This window comes from Aplidium turbinatum, chromosome 11 (assembly GCF_918807975.1).
Source record: "Aplidium turbinatum chromosome 11, kaAplTurb1.1, whole genome shotgun sequence".
Taxonomy (NCBI): domain Eukaryota; kingdom Metazoa; phylum Chordata; class Ascidiacea; order Aplousobranchia; family Polyclinidae; genus Aplidium; species Aplidium turbinatum.
Genome location: NC_137482.1, coordinates 17,905,946 through 17,924,227, shown reverse-complemented (window position 1 = coordinate 17,924,227; position 18,282 = coordinate 17,905,946). Strand labels below are relative to the sequence as shown.

At 43.1% G+C, this 18,282-nt stretch overlaps 1 protein-coding gene across 1 annotated transcript; it reads left to right on the top strand.

Moving 5' to 3' along the window:
• The first annotated feature begins 1,212 nt into the window (after positions 1-1,212).
• Positions 1,213-17,564, top strand: LOC145780277 (uncharacterized). The gene is made up of 2 exons (XM_082591980.1): positions 1,213-6,974; positions 17,339-17,564. Exons 1-2 carry the CDS (start codon positions 1,213-1,215, stop codon positions 17,562-17,564), a joined length of 5,988 nt encoding a protein of 1,995 aa, XP_082448106.1.
• Positions 17,565-18,282: the final 718 nt, after the last annotated feature.

The window sequence follows — 18,282 nt, the reverse complement described above, 5'->3', positions numbered from 1 at the left end:
CTCACCACGAGATTGTCTATGGAACTTTCGAGACGTTTTCGTTTTTGCTGCTAGTTTGCCAGCTAGCCGAACTTGTTAGTTACTGTAGTTTGTGACTGAAAGTTGATTGATTGATGTTTATGCTTTGTTAGCTGCTTCTCTGTTATGTATTTCTACAGGACTTAAGTTTGACAAGTGCTATGGTAATACTTATTTGCGTGTAGGCTGAATTCCATATTTGCAGCTTGCTATCTCTCAAAGTTCAACTTACTGGTGAGCGTACTTGTGATGTAATAATGTTTTGTATAACTGAATGTTGACTGTCTACCGTAAACAAACGTAACGTATCTCTGATGTGCGTAAATTGTTGTTAGGCTAATACTTCAAACTTAAATATTGCAGAGTCAATCACTATAGAATCCTTCGCGTACAAGTGCATCATTTGGCATTACTGATCCGGTCATACTACCGGTATGTTTGTTATTCTGAATTGTATGATCAATTGATTTGTGTCGTGAATTGTGGATTCATGTTCACTACTGAATTATTGACCAATAATTTGTCAGCCTAATGGAAATTAATTCTCGTAAACCGATCTTAACTAGGCCAAGTGAATTGCCACGTTTCTTTGTTTTTTAATGATTATTGGCCTAGCGTTATGGTTGTACGGTACGGTAGCCTACGTAACAATTGTGTAAGGTAACATCGCGAATTTATTTATTCAGTGCGTCATTGGCCAACCTGTGGAACTTGTGTACCGTACAGTGGATTGAGAACTGTTTGTCAACAAATTTGGTACGTTTATCAGTTCGACTGTTGTGCTTGCTGAATTGTGACTAGTGTCTTATGTTGTGTTATTTCTTGACAGAAAAACCGTATAAACTTCATTGCTGCGAAGCAGTCATTGGAAACCGAGTGATTTCTTCAAGTTGGCGTGCTTTAACAGTGCTCAGTCCTGCCGGGTGGATTAGGAAAATCGTGACGTCACCGGCGCAATTAACTACCGCACCTGTTGTGTTCGCGTCGCACACAACATCGTTTTTCAAATTTGGCATCAAAGCTTAACCATCTTTGAACTGAAGCTGATTTCGTCAATTGTACCGAACTGCTGATCTTCACCAACCTGACGATCAAATTTGCGTTTACTTACCTAGTTCCCATCAGTGTCACGTGACATCTCTCATTTGCTGAAGTTAGCTTATGCTGTTACGAAGCGGATTTGCATACACAGTTATGGATTCCAAAGCCGAAGCTATTCAACAAGCAGCTGTTACTTTGAGAGACAGCTACAAGCGTGGTGAACAACTGATGAGCAAACGTGAAAACCTCACAGAAGTACAGACTATCCTGTTAGAAATTGACAAAAATTATGCCTCTTTAATGGCGCTTTGTGTCGATGTTCCTGACAATGAACAAATTCCAGGAGGTCTTTCAAGCAAACGGGATTACATTCAAGGTAAAGAAGAATTTGCTGATAGAGCCAAACAGTGGTTCACGGAATGCGAGAGGACAGACACTAAAACTCCTCCACTACGCTCACATCACTCGTCCTTGCGTACTCATTCTCACCGCTCCAAATCCGGAAGCATTCGTTCATCGAGTACAATGTATAGTTTGCGTCAACGTGAAGCACATGCCAAATTGGAACTAGCTCGTTTGACAAAAGAACAGAATGATGCCAGGCGACGAGAGGAAGAAGAACTAGTTCGCATGGAACAGGAGAAAGCTCAGATGGAACAGGATAAAGCTCGCTTGTTCGCTCAGTTGGAACAGGATAAAGCTCGCTTTGAACGTGAGAGAGCCGAAGCTGAAGACCTGCGTCAAATTAAAGCTGCTGAAACTGAAGCCGCACTCTGGCAAGATGATTCTTCTTCGATTATTATCAATGTTGGATCAATGACACCCGTACGATTGCCACAGCAAACCTTCACTCACAAAGACACACACCTGGAACCTCTGCGTCATGGCGATGAGCGGCACAAACAAGAACCAACTGCAACGTCTGCAAGAATGCCAGACCAAAAGGTAAATTACCCTTGTTATTATACTAGCCGACAACCTGATCTTTCAGAACGACTTTTACCTAAACCAGATGTTAAGAAATTCTTTGGTGACCCGCTCGATTTCTGGGCTTTCTGGCACCGTTTTAAGTCCCATATTTCTGATTGGTTGACACCCGACAGGAAGATGTCTTACCTCATGCAGCACTGCTGTGATGCAGTCTGTGAACAAATAAGGCACCTTGCCGACAGCAGCGAAGGTCACAACTGCTATGATGAAGCGTGGGAAGAATTGAAACGGAGGTATGGCCAACCTCACGTTATTGCGCATGCTTGCGAGGAACGCTTGAGAGCTGTTACCAGAATTTCTCACCACGAACCCGAACAATTGGAGAAGTTGTCCGTCCTGTTGAAAAGATGTTGTTCATCATTGAGCTCAAACACCGAAGCTTCGAACTTGGATACCGTGCAGTTTATCACCTGCCTTGCGAATAAGCTGCCAGTGTCTTTGAAAGAAAAGTGGGTAATTGAAGCTCTGAAAATCAATGATGACACTGGAAAAGTGGCTGGATTCCAACACTTTGCTGACTTCATAACAAACGAATCTAGGATTGCCAATTCAATCTATGGCGTGAAACTCTTTTCATCAAATGTCGACAAACTTAACAAGCCTGACACCAAAGGGAAACAAAAGGCTTCACTGTTTAACGTAGTGACAAAACCTACTGAACGATCCGGACAGCTCCGAATTGGCAACAAGCGACTCATACAATGTATCCTGTGCGATAGTACACATTATTTGCAACACTGCAAAGAGTTCAAAGCCAAATCGGTCACTGAACGTGAGCAATTTGTAAGGAAGAACAAATTGTGCTTAAACTGTCTTGGACCAGATCACATACGTGCCGACTGCAGAAGCCGAGGTAAATGCACTGAATGCGGAAGCTCATCACATCATTCTCTTTTACATCGGTACTTGGTCACAACTGGAGAACACGTCCAGAGACGACACCCTAACCCCATTGCTAATAGAAGAAATGATGGCCAGCCAGATGATCCCGTAAGAAGACCATCAGAAAGGAACACAAATGAAGTTGTAGAAACCTTCCATTCCAGAACAAGCAACTCGGCAACTTACTTGGACATCGTTCCCGTACGTGTGACAGGAGAAGGAAAGGTAATACATACTTATGCTCTCCTAGATTCTGGTTCAAACCGCACCTTTTGTGAACAAAAACTTGTAGAGATGCTTGAACTGAAACCTGAGCCATCTGGTGACTTCCAGGTGCAAACACTGTCTTCGAGTGGACCATATTCCTTCAGTTCTTCAACTGTAGCGTTGAAAGTTCTACCAGTAGTTGGCGGCGAAGTGCAAGAACTGACAGATGTGATCGTCGTTGACAAGATACCTACCAAGCCAACTCCAGCGCCTTCTCCGGAGTATCTGCAAACGCACAAGCACCTCCAAGGCATTGACTTGAAGCAACTGGACCATGGTACAGTTACACTGTTGATCGGAAATGACCATGCTGTCTCCCACCGATGCATTGAAAGCCGCTTTGCGCCTAACCCGAAGCAAGGACCTGATGCAGTCAGGACACCCTTAGGCTGGTTGCTTAGAGGTACTCGACCAAAGGAGACAGGCTTAGGCAATTTCGATACTGAATCCGACATTTCAAATTTTCTTGTCCGTGGCATGAAGTGGCCCACCGATGTAGAAGGCTTGTCTGATTTAATAATCACTGATGAAGGAGAAACGTTTTCTCCAACAGCTGACACTGACCTTTATGATAAGGAAGGTCTGATGAATCTTCTACGAACCCACAAGGAACTGCTAGAATTTGGGTTTAATTTCTCGAGGGAAGATCCCATAGCTTATGACATGATGTCTCGTCATCTCGAACATGTAGACGGCCATTATCGCTTACCATTGCTATGGCGTAATGACACCGTCGAGCTTCCAGACAGCCGTGACATGGCTCTACGACGACTAGACAGCCTGAAGAAACGCCTACAACGTGACAGCGCTCTTCATGAAAGGTATACAACACAAATGCAAATCACCTTGGACAAGGGCTATGCTGAGATCATTCCTCAAGACGAAGTCAACAATGACTGCCGCAAGTGGTACATACCTCACCATCCTGTACTTAACCCAAAGAAACCAGACAAACTTCGTATAGTCTACGACTGCGCTGCAACGTCATGCGGAAGGTCACTAAACGACTTTCTGATGAAAGGCCCAGATCTCATGAACTCTCTTGTTGGCGTCCTGCTGAGATTCCGCAAAGGACGTATAGCCATAATTTCAGACGTGGAGGCAATGTTTTACCAAGTCAGGATCTCACCGCGTGACCGCGATGCCATGAGATTCTTTTGGTGGCCAAACGGAGACCTATCCAAAGATCCTTCGGCTTATCGGATGAAAGTGCACATTTTCGGTGCAAAGTCGTCCCCCAGTTGTGCAACATTTTGCTTGCGCGAAACTGCTAGAGAGCACGGGAAGTACTTCGACCCGCATATTGCTGAAGTGGTGATGAAAAATTTCTACGTTGATGACTGCTTGGTGACGGTTGAAAGCGAAGAAGCAGGAATCAAATTGGTCCATGATTTACGAAAGCTTCTCGGTATGGGTGGCTTCAGACTAACAAAGTGGTTATCCACCAGTGAGAAGCTAATGAAGATGCTCCCCGATGAAGAAAAATCAAAGGCAATGCTTAACTTGTTGCCCTCAGAAAGCCCAAGAGAGCGCGTCTTGGGTATAAACTGGGACGTTACAAGCGATGAGTTCCAGTTCACAGTTGACTTACCAGAAGATCCCCCAACAAAGAGGAAGATGCTGTCTATAACCAACTCCCTCTATGACCCACTTGGATTTGTCTCACCTGTCATACTTGAGGCAAGGCTCATTTACAGCGATGTTTGCCAGAAGAAGCTGGGATGGGATGAGGCGGTCGATGAATCTAATCTGAAGAGATGGATTGCCTGGAGGAACAGTTTGCTCCACCTGAGAGACATCAGGATTCCTCGTTGCTACAAGCTGAAAGTCAGCGGCCCGCCTCCTCAAGTGCAGCTTCACTTTTTTTCTGACGCCTCTTCAGTTGCCCGGGGTGCAGTTTGCTACCTGCGATCCATACTACCTGACTCGAGCGTAATCTGTAGTCTTGTGATGGGGAAATCACTTCTTCCAGGTCCGGGCAGACATACGATTCCACGCCTTGAACTGGAAGCGGCATTGGATGCTGTTAATCTCTCCCGTGTTGTGAAGCAAGAGTTAGAGTTACCTGATTGTCCATGTTTATATTGGACAGACTCTATGATTGTGCTGCAGAGCCTGCTGGCTGACAGCAAAAGGTTCCCTACCTTTTCACGAAACCGATTGCAAAAAATCTTGAACCATACCAAAGTGTATGATTGGCATCATGTCGACACGAAGCAGAACCCTGCTGACCAAGCTTCAAGGGGCATGACGGCCAAAGCCTTGATGAATTCTGGGATGTGGCTCAATGGTCCAGATTTTCTGAGGAAACCTCCAGAAGAATGGCCCAATCAAACTGCTCAGAAACCACAATTTGAAGATATCTTTGCTGCTTACAAACCAAAGAGGAAAATCGAAACCTTTACCATTTCTACAACTGAAAGCCAAGGAACAAACAGGCTAATCTCCTACTTCTCATCTCTGCGCCGACTGAAACTATCAGTAGCCTGGTTCCTGAGATTCAAATCGTACTTACTGATGCGCATGAAGAACGAAACCCAGATTACACTGAAAGGACCAATCAGTGTGCCAGAACTTGATGAGGCAGAACTTGAGTTAATCAAATACGAGCAGCGTCAGAGTTTTCCTGCCTGGATCAAATCTCTATCCAAAGGAGAACACCCAAACATGCCCAAATCCAAGAGGATCCCACTCGAAAAACTCAGCCTTGTCCTAATGAAAGATGTTCTACGTGTTGGCGGAAGAATCGACAGAGCCGACTTACCGTTCGAAACGCGACATCCTGCTATCATAGCTCCAGAGCGCCACTTAACGGACTTGATAATTGAACATTGTCATACTAACGAATCGAAGCACATGGGTGAAAGCCATACACTGAACAATATTAACCAAAAATACTGGATAGTTAATGCCAAAGTTGCGGTTAAAAACGTACTTGCAAGATGCCTGCCTTGCCGACGAAGGACCGCAAAACCTAGACAACAGCTCATGGCAGAACTGCCAGAAGCAAGGTTACAAATGTCACAGCCACCATTCTCACAGACTGGCGTTGACTTTTTTGGGCCGCTGAATGTCCGAAACAGACGAAGTGACATTAAGAGATACGGCTGCCTTTTCACATGTCTCACAACTAGAGCCATTCACTTGGAAGTGGCACCAGACCTGACAACTGGCGCATTCATAAATGCCCTACGGCGTTTCATAGCTCGCAGAGGCCCCATCAAGAAAATCTTCTCTGACAATGGAACCAACTTTGTGGGTTGTGAAAGAATCTTGAAGCAAGCCATCGATGAGTGGAATCAGAACCAGATCCACCAGAGCCTTCGACAACAAGGAATAGAATGGTCATTCAACCCCCCAACAGCCAGCCATATGGGCGGAGCCTGGGAGAGAATGATTCGCACAGTACGTCAAATTCTTATGAACATCTTACCAAAACAACCACTCGATGATGACACATTGCACACATTACTTCTTGAAGTAGAAGACATCGTCAATTCAAGACCACTCACCGATGTGAAACTGGAAGTTGATGGCGACTTACCCCTGACACCTAACCACTTGTTGAAGTTGAATTCTTCATCGAATTTACTGCCAATGTTAAGCTGCGACAGAGATGGCTACCGACCAAGTGATCGATACCGCCATGTGCAGTTTCTGGCAGACACCTTTTGGAAGCAGTGGGTTAAGGAATACCCACGATCTGTGATGTCAAGAGCAAAATGGCTTCACAAAAAGGAGAATGTCCGAAGAGGAGACTGTTACGGCCAATCTCTGTACAAATCAAACGTCATATAAAACCGTTCAAGTCTACTGAATATTACGTCATGGAAGTTGCTAGAAAATGTGCCAAAATTGCACCAGCGTTCATAAGAATTGTGTCAAACCTGTCAGACCTGTTTGGGCCTGTTTAAACAGGAAATATTACATCAGCTTTAAACACCTGTTGGAATGACTTCATAATTGTCTTTCATTATTGCGTCACAGTACTGCATACGTGAATTTGAGATATTGCTATCTATTCTGGTCATTCGTAAAATGATTGTTTGAAAGTTGGCCGCACTTTTAACTGTTGGCTTAGTGCTTGCTAGCTGGACAAAGGTTCCGTCTTTTATCCAAGTAATCTGTTCTGTAGTGACAGTTTTCAGTGGTGTACGCGTTGCACCCCCTCGTTTTTGGTAGCCGTGGGCTAATTTTTACAGAAATACACTGTTTGAAAAGAAGTTCAAGTGTGTGTTTCTTCGGTCATTATATGCAGACGAAAGGATCCGGGAACTTTAAGTTACAATTTTCCCACGAAGAAATTATGGTTTACCGCTGTGACCATAAAAAATAAAAGACGGTTCTCTGTCTAGTGTTTGGCACAGAAGCACTTAGAAGCAAAAAAAAATAAAAGACGAAGTTAGTTAGTTGGTAGGCCAAGAAGCACTTAGAAGCAAAGAAATAATAAAAGAAGATCTTGTTGGTTGGTAGTCTAAAGAAGCAAAGAAAATTAAAGACATTTCTTCTCAGTTTGGTACAAAAAAAAAAATAACTTTGACATTCATTGGCAAGAAAGAAGATTAAAGGCAATCCATCTGTGCTTGAAGATTCAAGTGGAAGAATCCAAGCAAGTTTTGTGGACGTTTGGACTTCACATACTCGTACAGCTACGGTATCGTGCATTTAAATTCTTTTTTGTATTTTTACGGTCTTTGCAGTTAAGTTTTTTATAACTACTGTAATTTTGTGTGTTTGTGTAACTTAATTTTTTAATTGTTAAATTTAGCCCTAACATTTAATATGTCTACACTCGGTGGTGACAGGGACTCGACCGCCGTCGACTCGACTGAGTTTAAGCCTGATGATGTTCTTTGCGGTCGGGCAGGCCATTCTGGGGAGGGACCCATTAACGATGAGGCTAAGTCAGTTCGAGAGGCCCGGCATCTTAGACGGGATATTTTGACTCAAATTGGGAAACTTTCTGTAGCCCTAGGTTCTTTGAGTGATAAGCAGGAACTGTTAATTTTTAGATCTAAGTTATCTACTTTAGAAGAGGAATTACGGCATTTCCATGCTCTTTTGAGTAAAATTGTTAACTCTGCAATCTTGGCAGAACTTCGTGATAGGGTAGATCCCGAATTTAACTCGTTAAAAAATAACTTCGAACAAAAAGAAAGTGAGTTCTCAGATAGGTTGGATGCTGACATACATCCTGAGGATAGCGCCTCAAATGTAAGCACTAGGATGTCTGAGAGCTCGTCACGGATAGTTGCACAAATTAACCTACAGTTAAGACGAGAGGAGCTCCAGATCCAAGCTGAGGCCGAAGCAAGAGCTGCTGAGGCCATCGCAAGAGCTGAAGCCATACGAGCTGAGGCTGCCGCGAGAGCTGAGGCCGACGCGAGAGCTGCTGAAGCCATACGAGCTGAGGCTGCCGCAAGAGCTGAGGCCGACGCGAGAGCTGCTGAGGCCGCACGAGCAGAGGCTGCCGCGAGAGCTGAGGCCGAAGCGAGAGCTGCTGAGGCCGCCGCGAGAGCCGAAGCTAGAGCTGCTGAGTTCGCACTCAAAGACGCTCAGTTGAGGGCCGAACAACGTAAAGAGGTAGTTTTAGCTGAATATCGTTCTGAGTTGGGCTCCCGGCGTAGTTCTAGGAAGGGCTCTTCTAGGCATTCCAGAAGTGAACATCAATCACAGTTTAATTTACCTAACCTTTTCCAGACGCCTGTTCAATCCGTAAGTGGACCTGTACAATCCACATGTTTTCCAGCTGTTTCAGGAGGTCTCGGGGCCGCGGCTAAGGGTCTTCCGAAGGCTGTAGAGCCAAGGCCTGCAAATTACAACCGAACTCCTCCCCCAGAGCGTACAGGTCACGGGGCCGCCATTAGCAGTAATGCTTTGCCCCCTTCACAGTTTTCAGCGCCGCTAGTTTTTGATCGCCCAGCTACACGTAATTTGGGTGGTTGTGAGAGGCGTATCGCGTCTCCTGATTTTAACGTGTGTGAGGATCGTGATCGGGCTGTGCATGTGACTGAGCCCACTCAGCCCCTTAAGGGATATAGCTTGTCTTCTCCCGCTAAATCGAGTTCTCAACAGCAGGATTGCTTTTTTGAATACCAAAATAGTAGGACGTTCTTCGATAAGGCGGCCTTGATTGGTTACGATGGCAATAATATGCCATTTGTCTTCTTTAAAAATCGTGTTATGGCCTTGATGGCAGCTTCGCCCTTTAAGGGAACTCGTTTGACTTTGTTGCAAGCAGCTTGTGTTAGAACAGCTGCACAAACGATTGCTAATTTGGTTTCTGACACTCCTGGCTTGTCAGAGGAAGACAGGATAGAAATGTCGTTAGCTCGCTTGTCCCAACGTTTTGGAGTTCGTGGAGGTCTTTTCGCAGAACCAGAAATTAGAAAGTATCGCTATGGTAGCAAATTGACTTCTATCTCTTCCAGTGATTTGAAAGAGTTTAAAGATGAATTGTCGCAGTGTTTGCTTTACGCGAAAGCTTATGGTCAGCGTGATAAATTAGAAGGACGTTTTGTTTTGGATTTGGCTAAGCGACTCCCGTTTGACGCTAAGCAGCGTTATCTTGACTTTTTAGGTGATCAGTATGGTAGCACTGAGGAACCTACTTTTCAGAGTTTGTTTGATTTTGTAGTACGGGAGGAAACGCGCAAGTCGACTGATTTTAGCATTATGCTAATGGGCGATTCTGGTGAGTCGCAGCATTTTAAAAAGTTTGGCAAAGGAAAATTGCCTTCATGTCCGGTTAGGCAGACGTCGGTAAAACCCCATGATAATGTGATTTCAGGGAGTTCGCAGTACTCGACTGCTGTTGGCGCACCGCGCGGCGGTGTGGCCAGACATAGTGACATACCGGCGTGTTTTTGTTGTTCGTCACGTGGTCAAGTTGAATATCATTTTTTGTCTAATTGTAAAGAATTTTTGCGCTTGACACCTAAACGTCGGAGAGATGTCATTGTGAAAGCTGGAAAATGCTTGAACTGTTTGCGCCAGCATATAGTTAGAGACTGTAATCATGCAAACAACTGTCGTAAGTGTGGACCTACCAACGATAGGAAACACTATTTTCTTCTGCATGATTTTTATGTGACGTCACGTGATTCTCTGGATTTGGTCGGTAAAGATGATGCTGGTGCCAGAGTTCCTGTGCGTAATGTTAAGATTGGAAATGTTAAAGCAGCCTTTAACCGCGTTACTGCTGCTCGTGTTTTGAATCCAATGACTGGCAAATCGAAGTTGGTGTATTGTCAGCATGATCCTGGTTCGCAGTTGACCTTTGTTTCGAGTGACTTGGTGTGCGAACTTGGTCTTAAACCGTATGATAAAGCGTCGTTTAAAATGGATACTCTGGCTGGTCAGAAACCTACTTGTGCTGACCTTGTTAAACTCAACATCCAGTCGTTAGAGACAGATGAACTGTTTTGTGATATAACCTCGGTGGTTAACCCAGCTTGGGCTGACGATGTTAAGACTTTACCACATAAGCAGGATTTAAGTAGTTTCCGTCATTTTCATGACGTGAACATGTTTCATTTGAATGATTGTAGTACTGTAGATGTACTGATTGGCAATGACAACGCTTATTTGATGTGGGCAAAAGAAGAACGTGTTGGTGAAAATCGCAGTGAACCGCATGCTTTACTCACTCCTCTCGGTTGGTTGGCTTGTGGTGGTAAGTCACCCTTAGTTGAAAGCGTTGCTAAAGTGTGCAGAGTGCAGACGTCTTCAGAGTCGGATGTCATCTCTGGCTTTCAGCGTAAAATTGAGTCTCGCGATATGGAAATAGCAGACCTGAATAAAGTCATTCAGGATTTGACTTTGCAAAATGAAACCTGTGAATTGTCACGCAATGATATTTTGGCTAGAGAACTTGTCGAACCGAATATTGAGTTGAAAGATGGTCGATTTGAGATACCTGTTCCGTTGAAGGAAGATATTGATCTACCTAACAATTTTGTGTTGGCGTCAGATAGAGCTGCTGCTTTAAGAAAGAAGGCTTTAAAACAACCTGAACTTCGTGATTTCCTTACTGACACCATGAAAGATCTTAAATCTAATGGCTATATTGAGCGTGCTGGTGAAGCAGGAAATGTCAAGGGATTTGAATGGTATTTACCATACTTTGTGACGTCACAATTAAAAAAGCGCATTGTTTACGATGGCAAGTCTGAATTTCGAGGAACTTGTGTTAATGATGTAATGTTTTCGGGTCCTGACTTGTTAAACCCTCTGGTAGATGTCTTGGCTAGATTTCGGCTTGGTAGATTTGGTCTCATGGCTGATGTGACTAAATGCTTCTTTCAAATAAAGTTACCTGAGTCGCAAAGGGATTTGTTTCGCATATTGTGGTTTGAAGATGATGACCTTGAAAGTGGAAAGATTGTACCATTTCGTTTTTGTGTACACCCTTGGGGAATAAAGAGTAGCCCGTATATCGCTTGCTTGGCTATAAAGAAAATGATCGAGCAGAATCCCAGCAGTGCTGGTGAATTGACTCTCTGCAATATTGCAAATAATATGTACATGGATGATTTTATATTTTCGGCTGATAGCTTAGAGGAAGCTCAGCAAATCACTCATGAATCAATTGCTTTGTTTGATAGCCGTGGGTTTAAACTTGTTAAGTGGAGTGCTAACAAGGAGTCTATGATTGTCTTGTCAAATTTGGATAATGAGATGCTTTCACCTTTGATTCGTGACATTGACTTTCAGACTGAAAATATGACTTTGCCATCAGCGAAGACATTGGGTTGTGTGTGGCAAACCGAGTCTGACGAGATGCGTATCGCATGTTCCTTAAAGCCCTTAGCTAAACACACGCGCCGAAGTATGCTCAGTCAGCTTGGACAAAATTTTGATCCGCTAGGCTTTGGAGCGCCATTTTTTCTAAAAGCACGCCTTATACTTCAGCAATTGGCGATAGACAAGTTTGATTGGGACACCGAGGTCCCTGATAGCTTTGTTAAAGAGTGGGAGTCGTGGCTTCGCTCTTTGGACCTGCTTAAGGATTTTTCGTTACCGAGATGGTATTTTGCAAACTCTGGTGTGTGCAGTCCTGATGATATTGTTTCATATCAATTGCATGGGTTTAGTGATGCTTCGAATCAAGCTTTCTCTTCTGTTGTTTACTTACGTAGACTGGTTAACGGAGTTCCGAGTGTGTCTTTCGTTCTGGGTAAATCTACCATTGTTGTAAAAAATCAGTTTTCTTGGCCGATAGCTAGGAAAGAGCTTGTTGCCGCTTTGAATACAGCAAGACTCGTGAAGCAGGCCTACGAGGCATTGAAGATGCCCGACTGCAGTAAGTATTTTTGGTGTGATTCTCGGACTGTGTTGCAGTGGGTTAAGAACCCTGATTTACGTTTGAATAAGTTTATTACGCGTCGAGTTGAGCATATTTTATTGTTGTCTGGAGCCCAGGATTGGCGTTTTTGCCCTACCGATATGAACCCAGCTGATGTTGGCACAAGGCCAAATCTTATTACAAAGAAAGAGTCTTGAGAGTTGTGGTTAAATGGTTCTAGTCTTCTCTATCAGTGTGAAGAAATTCCATCTGTAGAAAACCCCACTCCAGTACCTGTCCATAGCCTATATCTTCGTGACGAAGAGGGGTCGCTTGACGTTGCACAGGGTGGCCTTCACAGATTGATCGAGGCCGCACCTTCTTTGTATGTTATGAAAAAGAGAATTGCTTATTTGGTTGCTTTTGTTGAATTTTTGTGCTGTAAAACGAGAAAGCGTAGCTTTATGAAGCCAAAACTGGACGCCTCTTATCTTAATAGAGCCTTAGACTTAACTGTGAAGTTTGTTCAGAAGAGCGTGTATGGCGATGTGTTACATTTAATGACCAAACGATCGCCGGATGCACTTGAGGAAGTGATAAAGCGGGGTAGTGTTGGCGCTTCGCAACGTGAGAAGGAACGCTTGAAGGAATTGCGTTCACTTAAAAAGTACAGACCTTGTGTAGATGATGCTGGTGTAATCCGCATTGAAGGGCGCTTAAGTAATTCTCCCGAGATTTCTCTAGAAGCAAAGCATCCGATTGTTTTGCCTTCGAAGCACCCCTTCACTAGGCTTGTTGTACTGTCGCATCATAATCGAAATGCGCACTGTGGAGTACAGCACACTTTGTTGTCTACGCGACAGAAGTTTTGGATCGCTAATGGTAATGCTTCCGTGAAGAGGTATCTTAATGATTGTGGTGTATGTGCGATTGAGAAAGCTCGGCCTATAAGGCAGCTCATGTCTGATTTACCTTTGTCTCGCACAACTGCCCATAGGAAACCCTTTTTTGATTGCGGCTTAGACTATCTTGGACCATTGACCTTTGTTGAAGGTAGGAGTCACAAAAAAGCTTGGGGACTCTTATTCACATGTATGGCATCTCGCGCTATTCATGTTGAGCTGGTCACGTCATTGTCGCTGAGTGATTTTTTACTTGCCTTTACAAGGTTTACAGATTTACGTGGGCAGGTTAATGCTATCTATTCCGATAATGGAAGTACCTTTCAGGCAGCATCTAAGAAGTTACCCGAGTTGATAGAATCAGCTGAATTTCACAACGCCCTGAGACAGAGAGAGATAAACTGGGAATTTATACCTCCGTATGCTCCGGCGCAAGGTGGCGCCTGGGAGGCAATGGTAAAACAATTTAAAATCACATTTTTTCACATTTTGGACTCTTCAATTCGTAAGCCCAATTTTATTGAACTGCTTACGTACACAGGCAGTGCCGTTCGGATCGTGAACGAACGCCCTTTGGTACCTTTGAGTGACGACCCTAGGGATTTTACTGTCATCACTCCTGCCTCACTTTTGACCCCATACTTAGACCCATACTGTGCTGTTGGGCAACCACATGATCGTGACCAATTAAGAAGGGATTATCGGTTCAATTTGTCACTTTCTCAGCAGTTTTGGAATAAATGGATCGATTTTTACTTGCCAGGTCTTCAGGGCCGGAAAAAATGGCTAAAAATGGCCGAGAATTTGGAGCCTGGTCAACTTGTAGTGGTAGGTTCTCTCCAAGACATTGGTAAACGTGGGAAGTATCAACTTGGGAGGGTGCATGAGGTAGTTCCACAAATTAGGAAAGGGAAGCCTGTGGTTCGTAGAGCCAAAGTTGCCGTCTGCAACTATGATGAGAGTACGGGGAAAGTAAAAGTAGACTACGTGTTGAGGGATATTTCGTGCCTCGCCCCCGTAAAGAACACCTAAGTGTTAGGGTTTGAGCCTGGTTTTGTCTGCGGTGGCCGACCCTTGTCTGAGCCCGGAACAGTCGGTTATTATCGCAACTATTGTATATAGCGTCATTTTAGCGTGTACCTTAGGGTGTTTCATTTTTTCACCATTTTTGAAATTCAAAATGCCTGGGGTCCCATCTGGTGGTATTTGGGGAAAAAAGTTTACACTCTTAATTTTTTTCAATTATGACGTCATATTGAGGTGGTCCACGAGGTTTGAAATTTTTTGGCCTCAAAATCTCGAAATTTGGCCGTATCTCCGGAACCGCTCACCATAGATCGACAAAATTAGTATCAAAATGAGCAGAAGGGTCGGTTTCCTATACCTGATGTATAGAATATTAAGGTCTATCTGCTTCAGAAAAAAAGTTATTTCAAAAAATCTGATTTTCAGTCTATTTTCTCCTGATGAACAGAGATCAGGTGATCAAGATAAAAGTTTTTCTGTATTTTTCCACTCTTGGAAGCTGTTATTGCGTAATAATAGTTGGTGTTAAGGTTCCAGTACTAGGCTTGTCTAGTCTTGCTATCTGGTAAAGCAAAGCCCCATCTTGCATTGCTCCGGGACTCTTCTTGGCGCCGTCCACAAAAGAAATGACATGGGAAAGATATATTTCGTTTATGTGGAACATGCATTAAAGGGTATGAATATCATGACCAACTTCATCATTAAAATAATTGACGAGTCTGGACTTTTTTCCTGTGTTGAGAGTAGTCGTATCAGCCATGACTGAATATACTTGGGATAGGTGAACTCTGCAAGCCTCCTGGATGATGGTGCCAAAAATCAGTTCTGCAGTGACCGACACACTGTTGGAAAAAGATTTAGCAGCAAGCACACTTTCGTGCTTCATACCATTATCAAAAAGTTGGCCCAAGAAAACGTATCGATCTATTTTATCGACAACGCGCCCATCATAACATAACTGCATGGCAGAAGCTGAGTTGAGAAGGTTCTTACTTTCCATCAGAGACTTTTCTCTCGTTTTTGTCGTTGGCGGTATACTGTCGAAGGTGATGCAGCATTGCAGCTACTTGATCTTTTCCAAGAACCGAGCTCATAAGATCTGACTGCTGGCGTACCGAAGTCATCCTACGATCAGCAAGTGCACAACTTCTATCATTTATGGAAAAAGAATGTACTTTCTTGTACACTTTTCCCCAAACAGCTGGTTTCAGAGGCTCGTATTCCTTATCATCTTCCCAATTCATATCACCATCAGAGTAGCTTTCGCTACTGTGTAGACATCTAACTACTTCATTTCTTTTTCTCTGTTTCAAACATAGTAGTGCCGATGCTTTGGCAGATTGTATGCCAGAAGTGCTAGGTTTCTCTGTTTGCTCAGCCCTGGAAGACCAGCTTTGTTCTATATGCCAGCTACATCTTTCAGCAGTTCATCTTCCAAATCTTTGAAATGGGGTATTTTCTTCAAAAACTTAGGAAGTTTCGGCTACTTTCTTCAAGTAAAAATAGTGACTGACTATATCTGAATTAAGGGGAAGCACATTTCTCTCCAATTCCTTGAAGTTTTGCATCGACTTACTAATACCTGACCTTAATGCCATAATGACACTTAATCTAAAGCAGGTGAGCAGCATACCTCTTCCTCAACGGTTACATTAATATTGTAATAGTAATACCTTCAAATTACCATTTCATCTCTTGCAAAACGAACAAGGACTATTATTACTCAATAGCAGCTTCCAAGATGGAAAAATACAGAAAAATTTCTTATCTTGATCACCTGAAATCTGTTCATCAGGAGAAAACAGACTGAAAATCAGATTTTTTGAAATAACTTTTTTTCTGAAGCACATAGACCTTAATATTCTCTATATCAGGTATAGGAAACCGACCCTTCTGCGCATTTTGATACTAATTTTGTCGATCTATGATAAGTGGTTCCTGAGATACGGCCAAATTTCGAGATTTTGACTCCCAAAAATTTCAAACCTCGTGGACCACCTCAATATGACGTCATAATTGAAAAAAATTTGGGGTGTAAACTTTTCCCCCCAAATACCACCAGATGGGACCCCAGGCATTTTGAATTTCAAAAATGGTGAAAAAATGAAACACCCTAGTGTACCTATGGTACCAATTTCATGTATCGTCGTGTTTATTCTTATTGCTGTTCATTCTTTGCATGCCCTTTGTATTTGCGTATTAACTTAAACGTGAGTGATTCAAACAATTTGTGTATCATGTGTTTTTATTCATTGGCTCACGATTGTCCTTCAATTCTTTTTTAGTTATGCCATGTTAGACTGTCATAACTAGGGGCCGCTATGTTACGGCCAATCTCTGTACAAATCAAACGTCATATAAAACCGTTCAAGTCTACTGAATATTACGTCATGGAAGTTGCTAGAAAATGTGCCAAAATTGCACCAGCGTTCATAAGAATTGTGTCAAACCTGTCAGACCTGTTTGGGCCTGTTTAAACAGGAAATATTACATCAGCTTTAAACACCTGTTGGAATGACTTCATAATTGTCTTTCATTATTGCGTCACAGTACTGCATACGTGAATTTGAGATATTGCTATCTATTCTGGTCATTCGTAAAATGATTGTTTGAAAGTTGGCCGCACTTTTAACTGTTGGCTTAGTGCTTGCTAGCTGGACAAAGGTTCCGTCTTTTATCCAAGTAATCTGTTCTGTAGTGACAGTTTTCAGTGGTGTACGCGTTGCACCCCCTCGTTTTTGGTAGCCGTGGGCTAATTTTTACAGAAATACACTGTTTGAAAAGAAGTTCAAGTGTGTGTTTCTTCGGTCATTATATGCAGACGAAAGGATCCGGGAACTTTAAGTTACAATTTTCCCACGAAGAAATTATGGTTTACCGCTGTGACCAGAGACATCGTCCTTTTGATTGATGACTCTGCTCCCAGACAACGATGGCCACTAGGCAGAGTAATTGAAACATTTCCTGATCGTCACGGCGTTGTTCGTTCCGTAGAAGTGAAGACTGCAACCGGATCTCTGAAGAGACCAATATCCAAACTTTGTGTAATTGTCCAAAGGGAAGAAGACGATCCAGATGAAGATGAGACACCAATAGACACCGTTGAGATTTTGCTGGAAGATCAGAGCGATGAGGAAGAGACTAAAGACTGAACTGTTACATAACAATAGACTGTTGAAAAACTTTTATTCATGAAAAGAATGACCCAGTTTGGCCCTTCTTTGGCCCGGGAGTGTTAGATTTTCAACAGGTCCTTGAAAGGCCTGCCTTTCGTTTTACCGCATTACTCCCGTTAATTTGTGTATTCGCCACCTAGCGTCGTTTCCCCTTCATTGTTATGTTATCGCTCTTTGCAAATGGCAACACTCACCACGAGATTGTCTATGGAACTTTCGAGACGTTTTCGTTTTTGCTGCTAGTTTGCCAGCTAGCCGAACTTGTTAGTTACTGTAGTTTGTGACTGAAAGTTGATTGATTGATGTTTATGCTTTGTTAGCTGCTTCTCTGTTATGTATTTCTACAGGACTTAAGTTTGACAAGTGCTATGGTAATACTTATTTGCGTGTAGGCTGAATTCCATATTTGCAGCTTGCTATCTCTCAAAGTTCAACTTACTGGTGAGCGTACTTGTGATGTAATAATGTTTTGTATAACTGAATGTTGACTGTCTACCGTAAACAAACGTAACGTATCTCTGATGTGCGTAAATTGTTGTTAGGCTAATACTTCAAACTTAAATATTGCAGAGTCAATCACTATAGAATCCTTCGCGTACAAGTGCATCATTTGGCATTACTGATCCGGTCATACTACCGGTATGTTTGTTATTCTGAATTGTATGATCAATTGATTTGTGTCGTGAATTGTGGA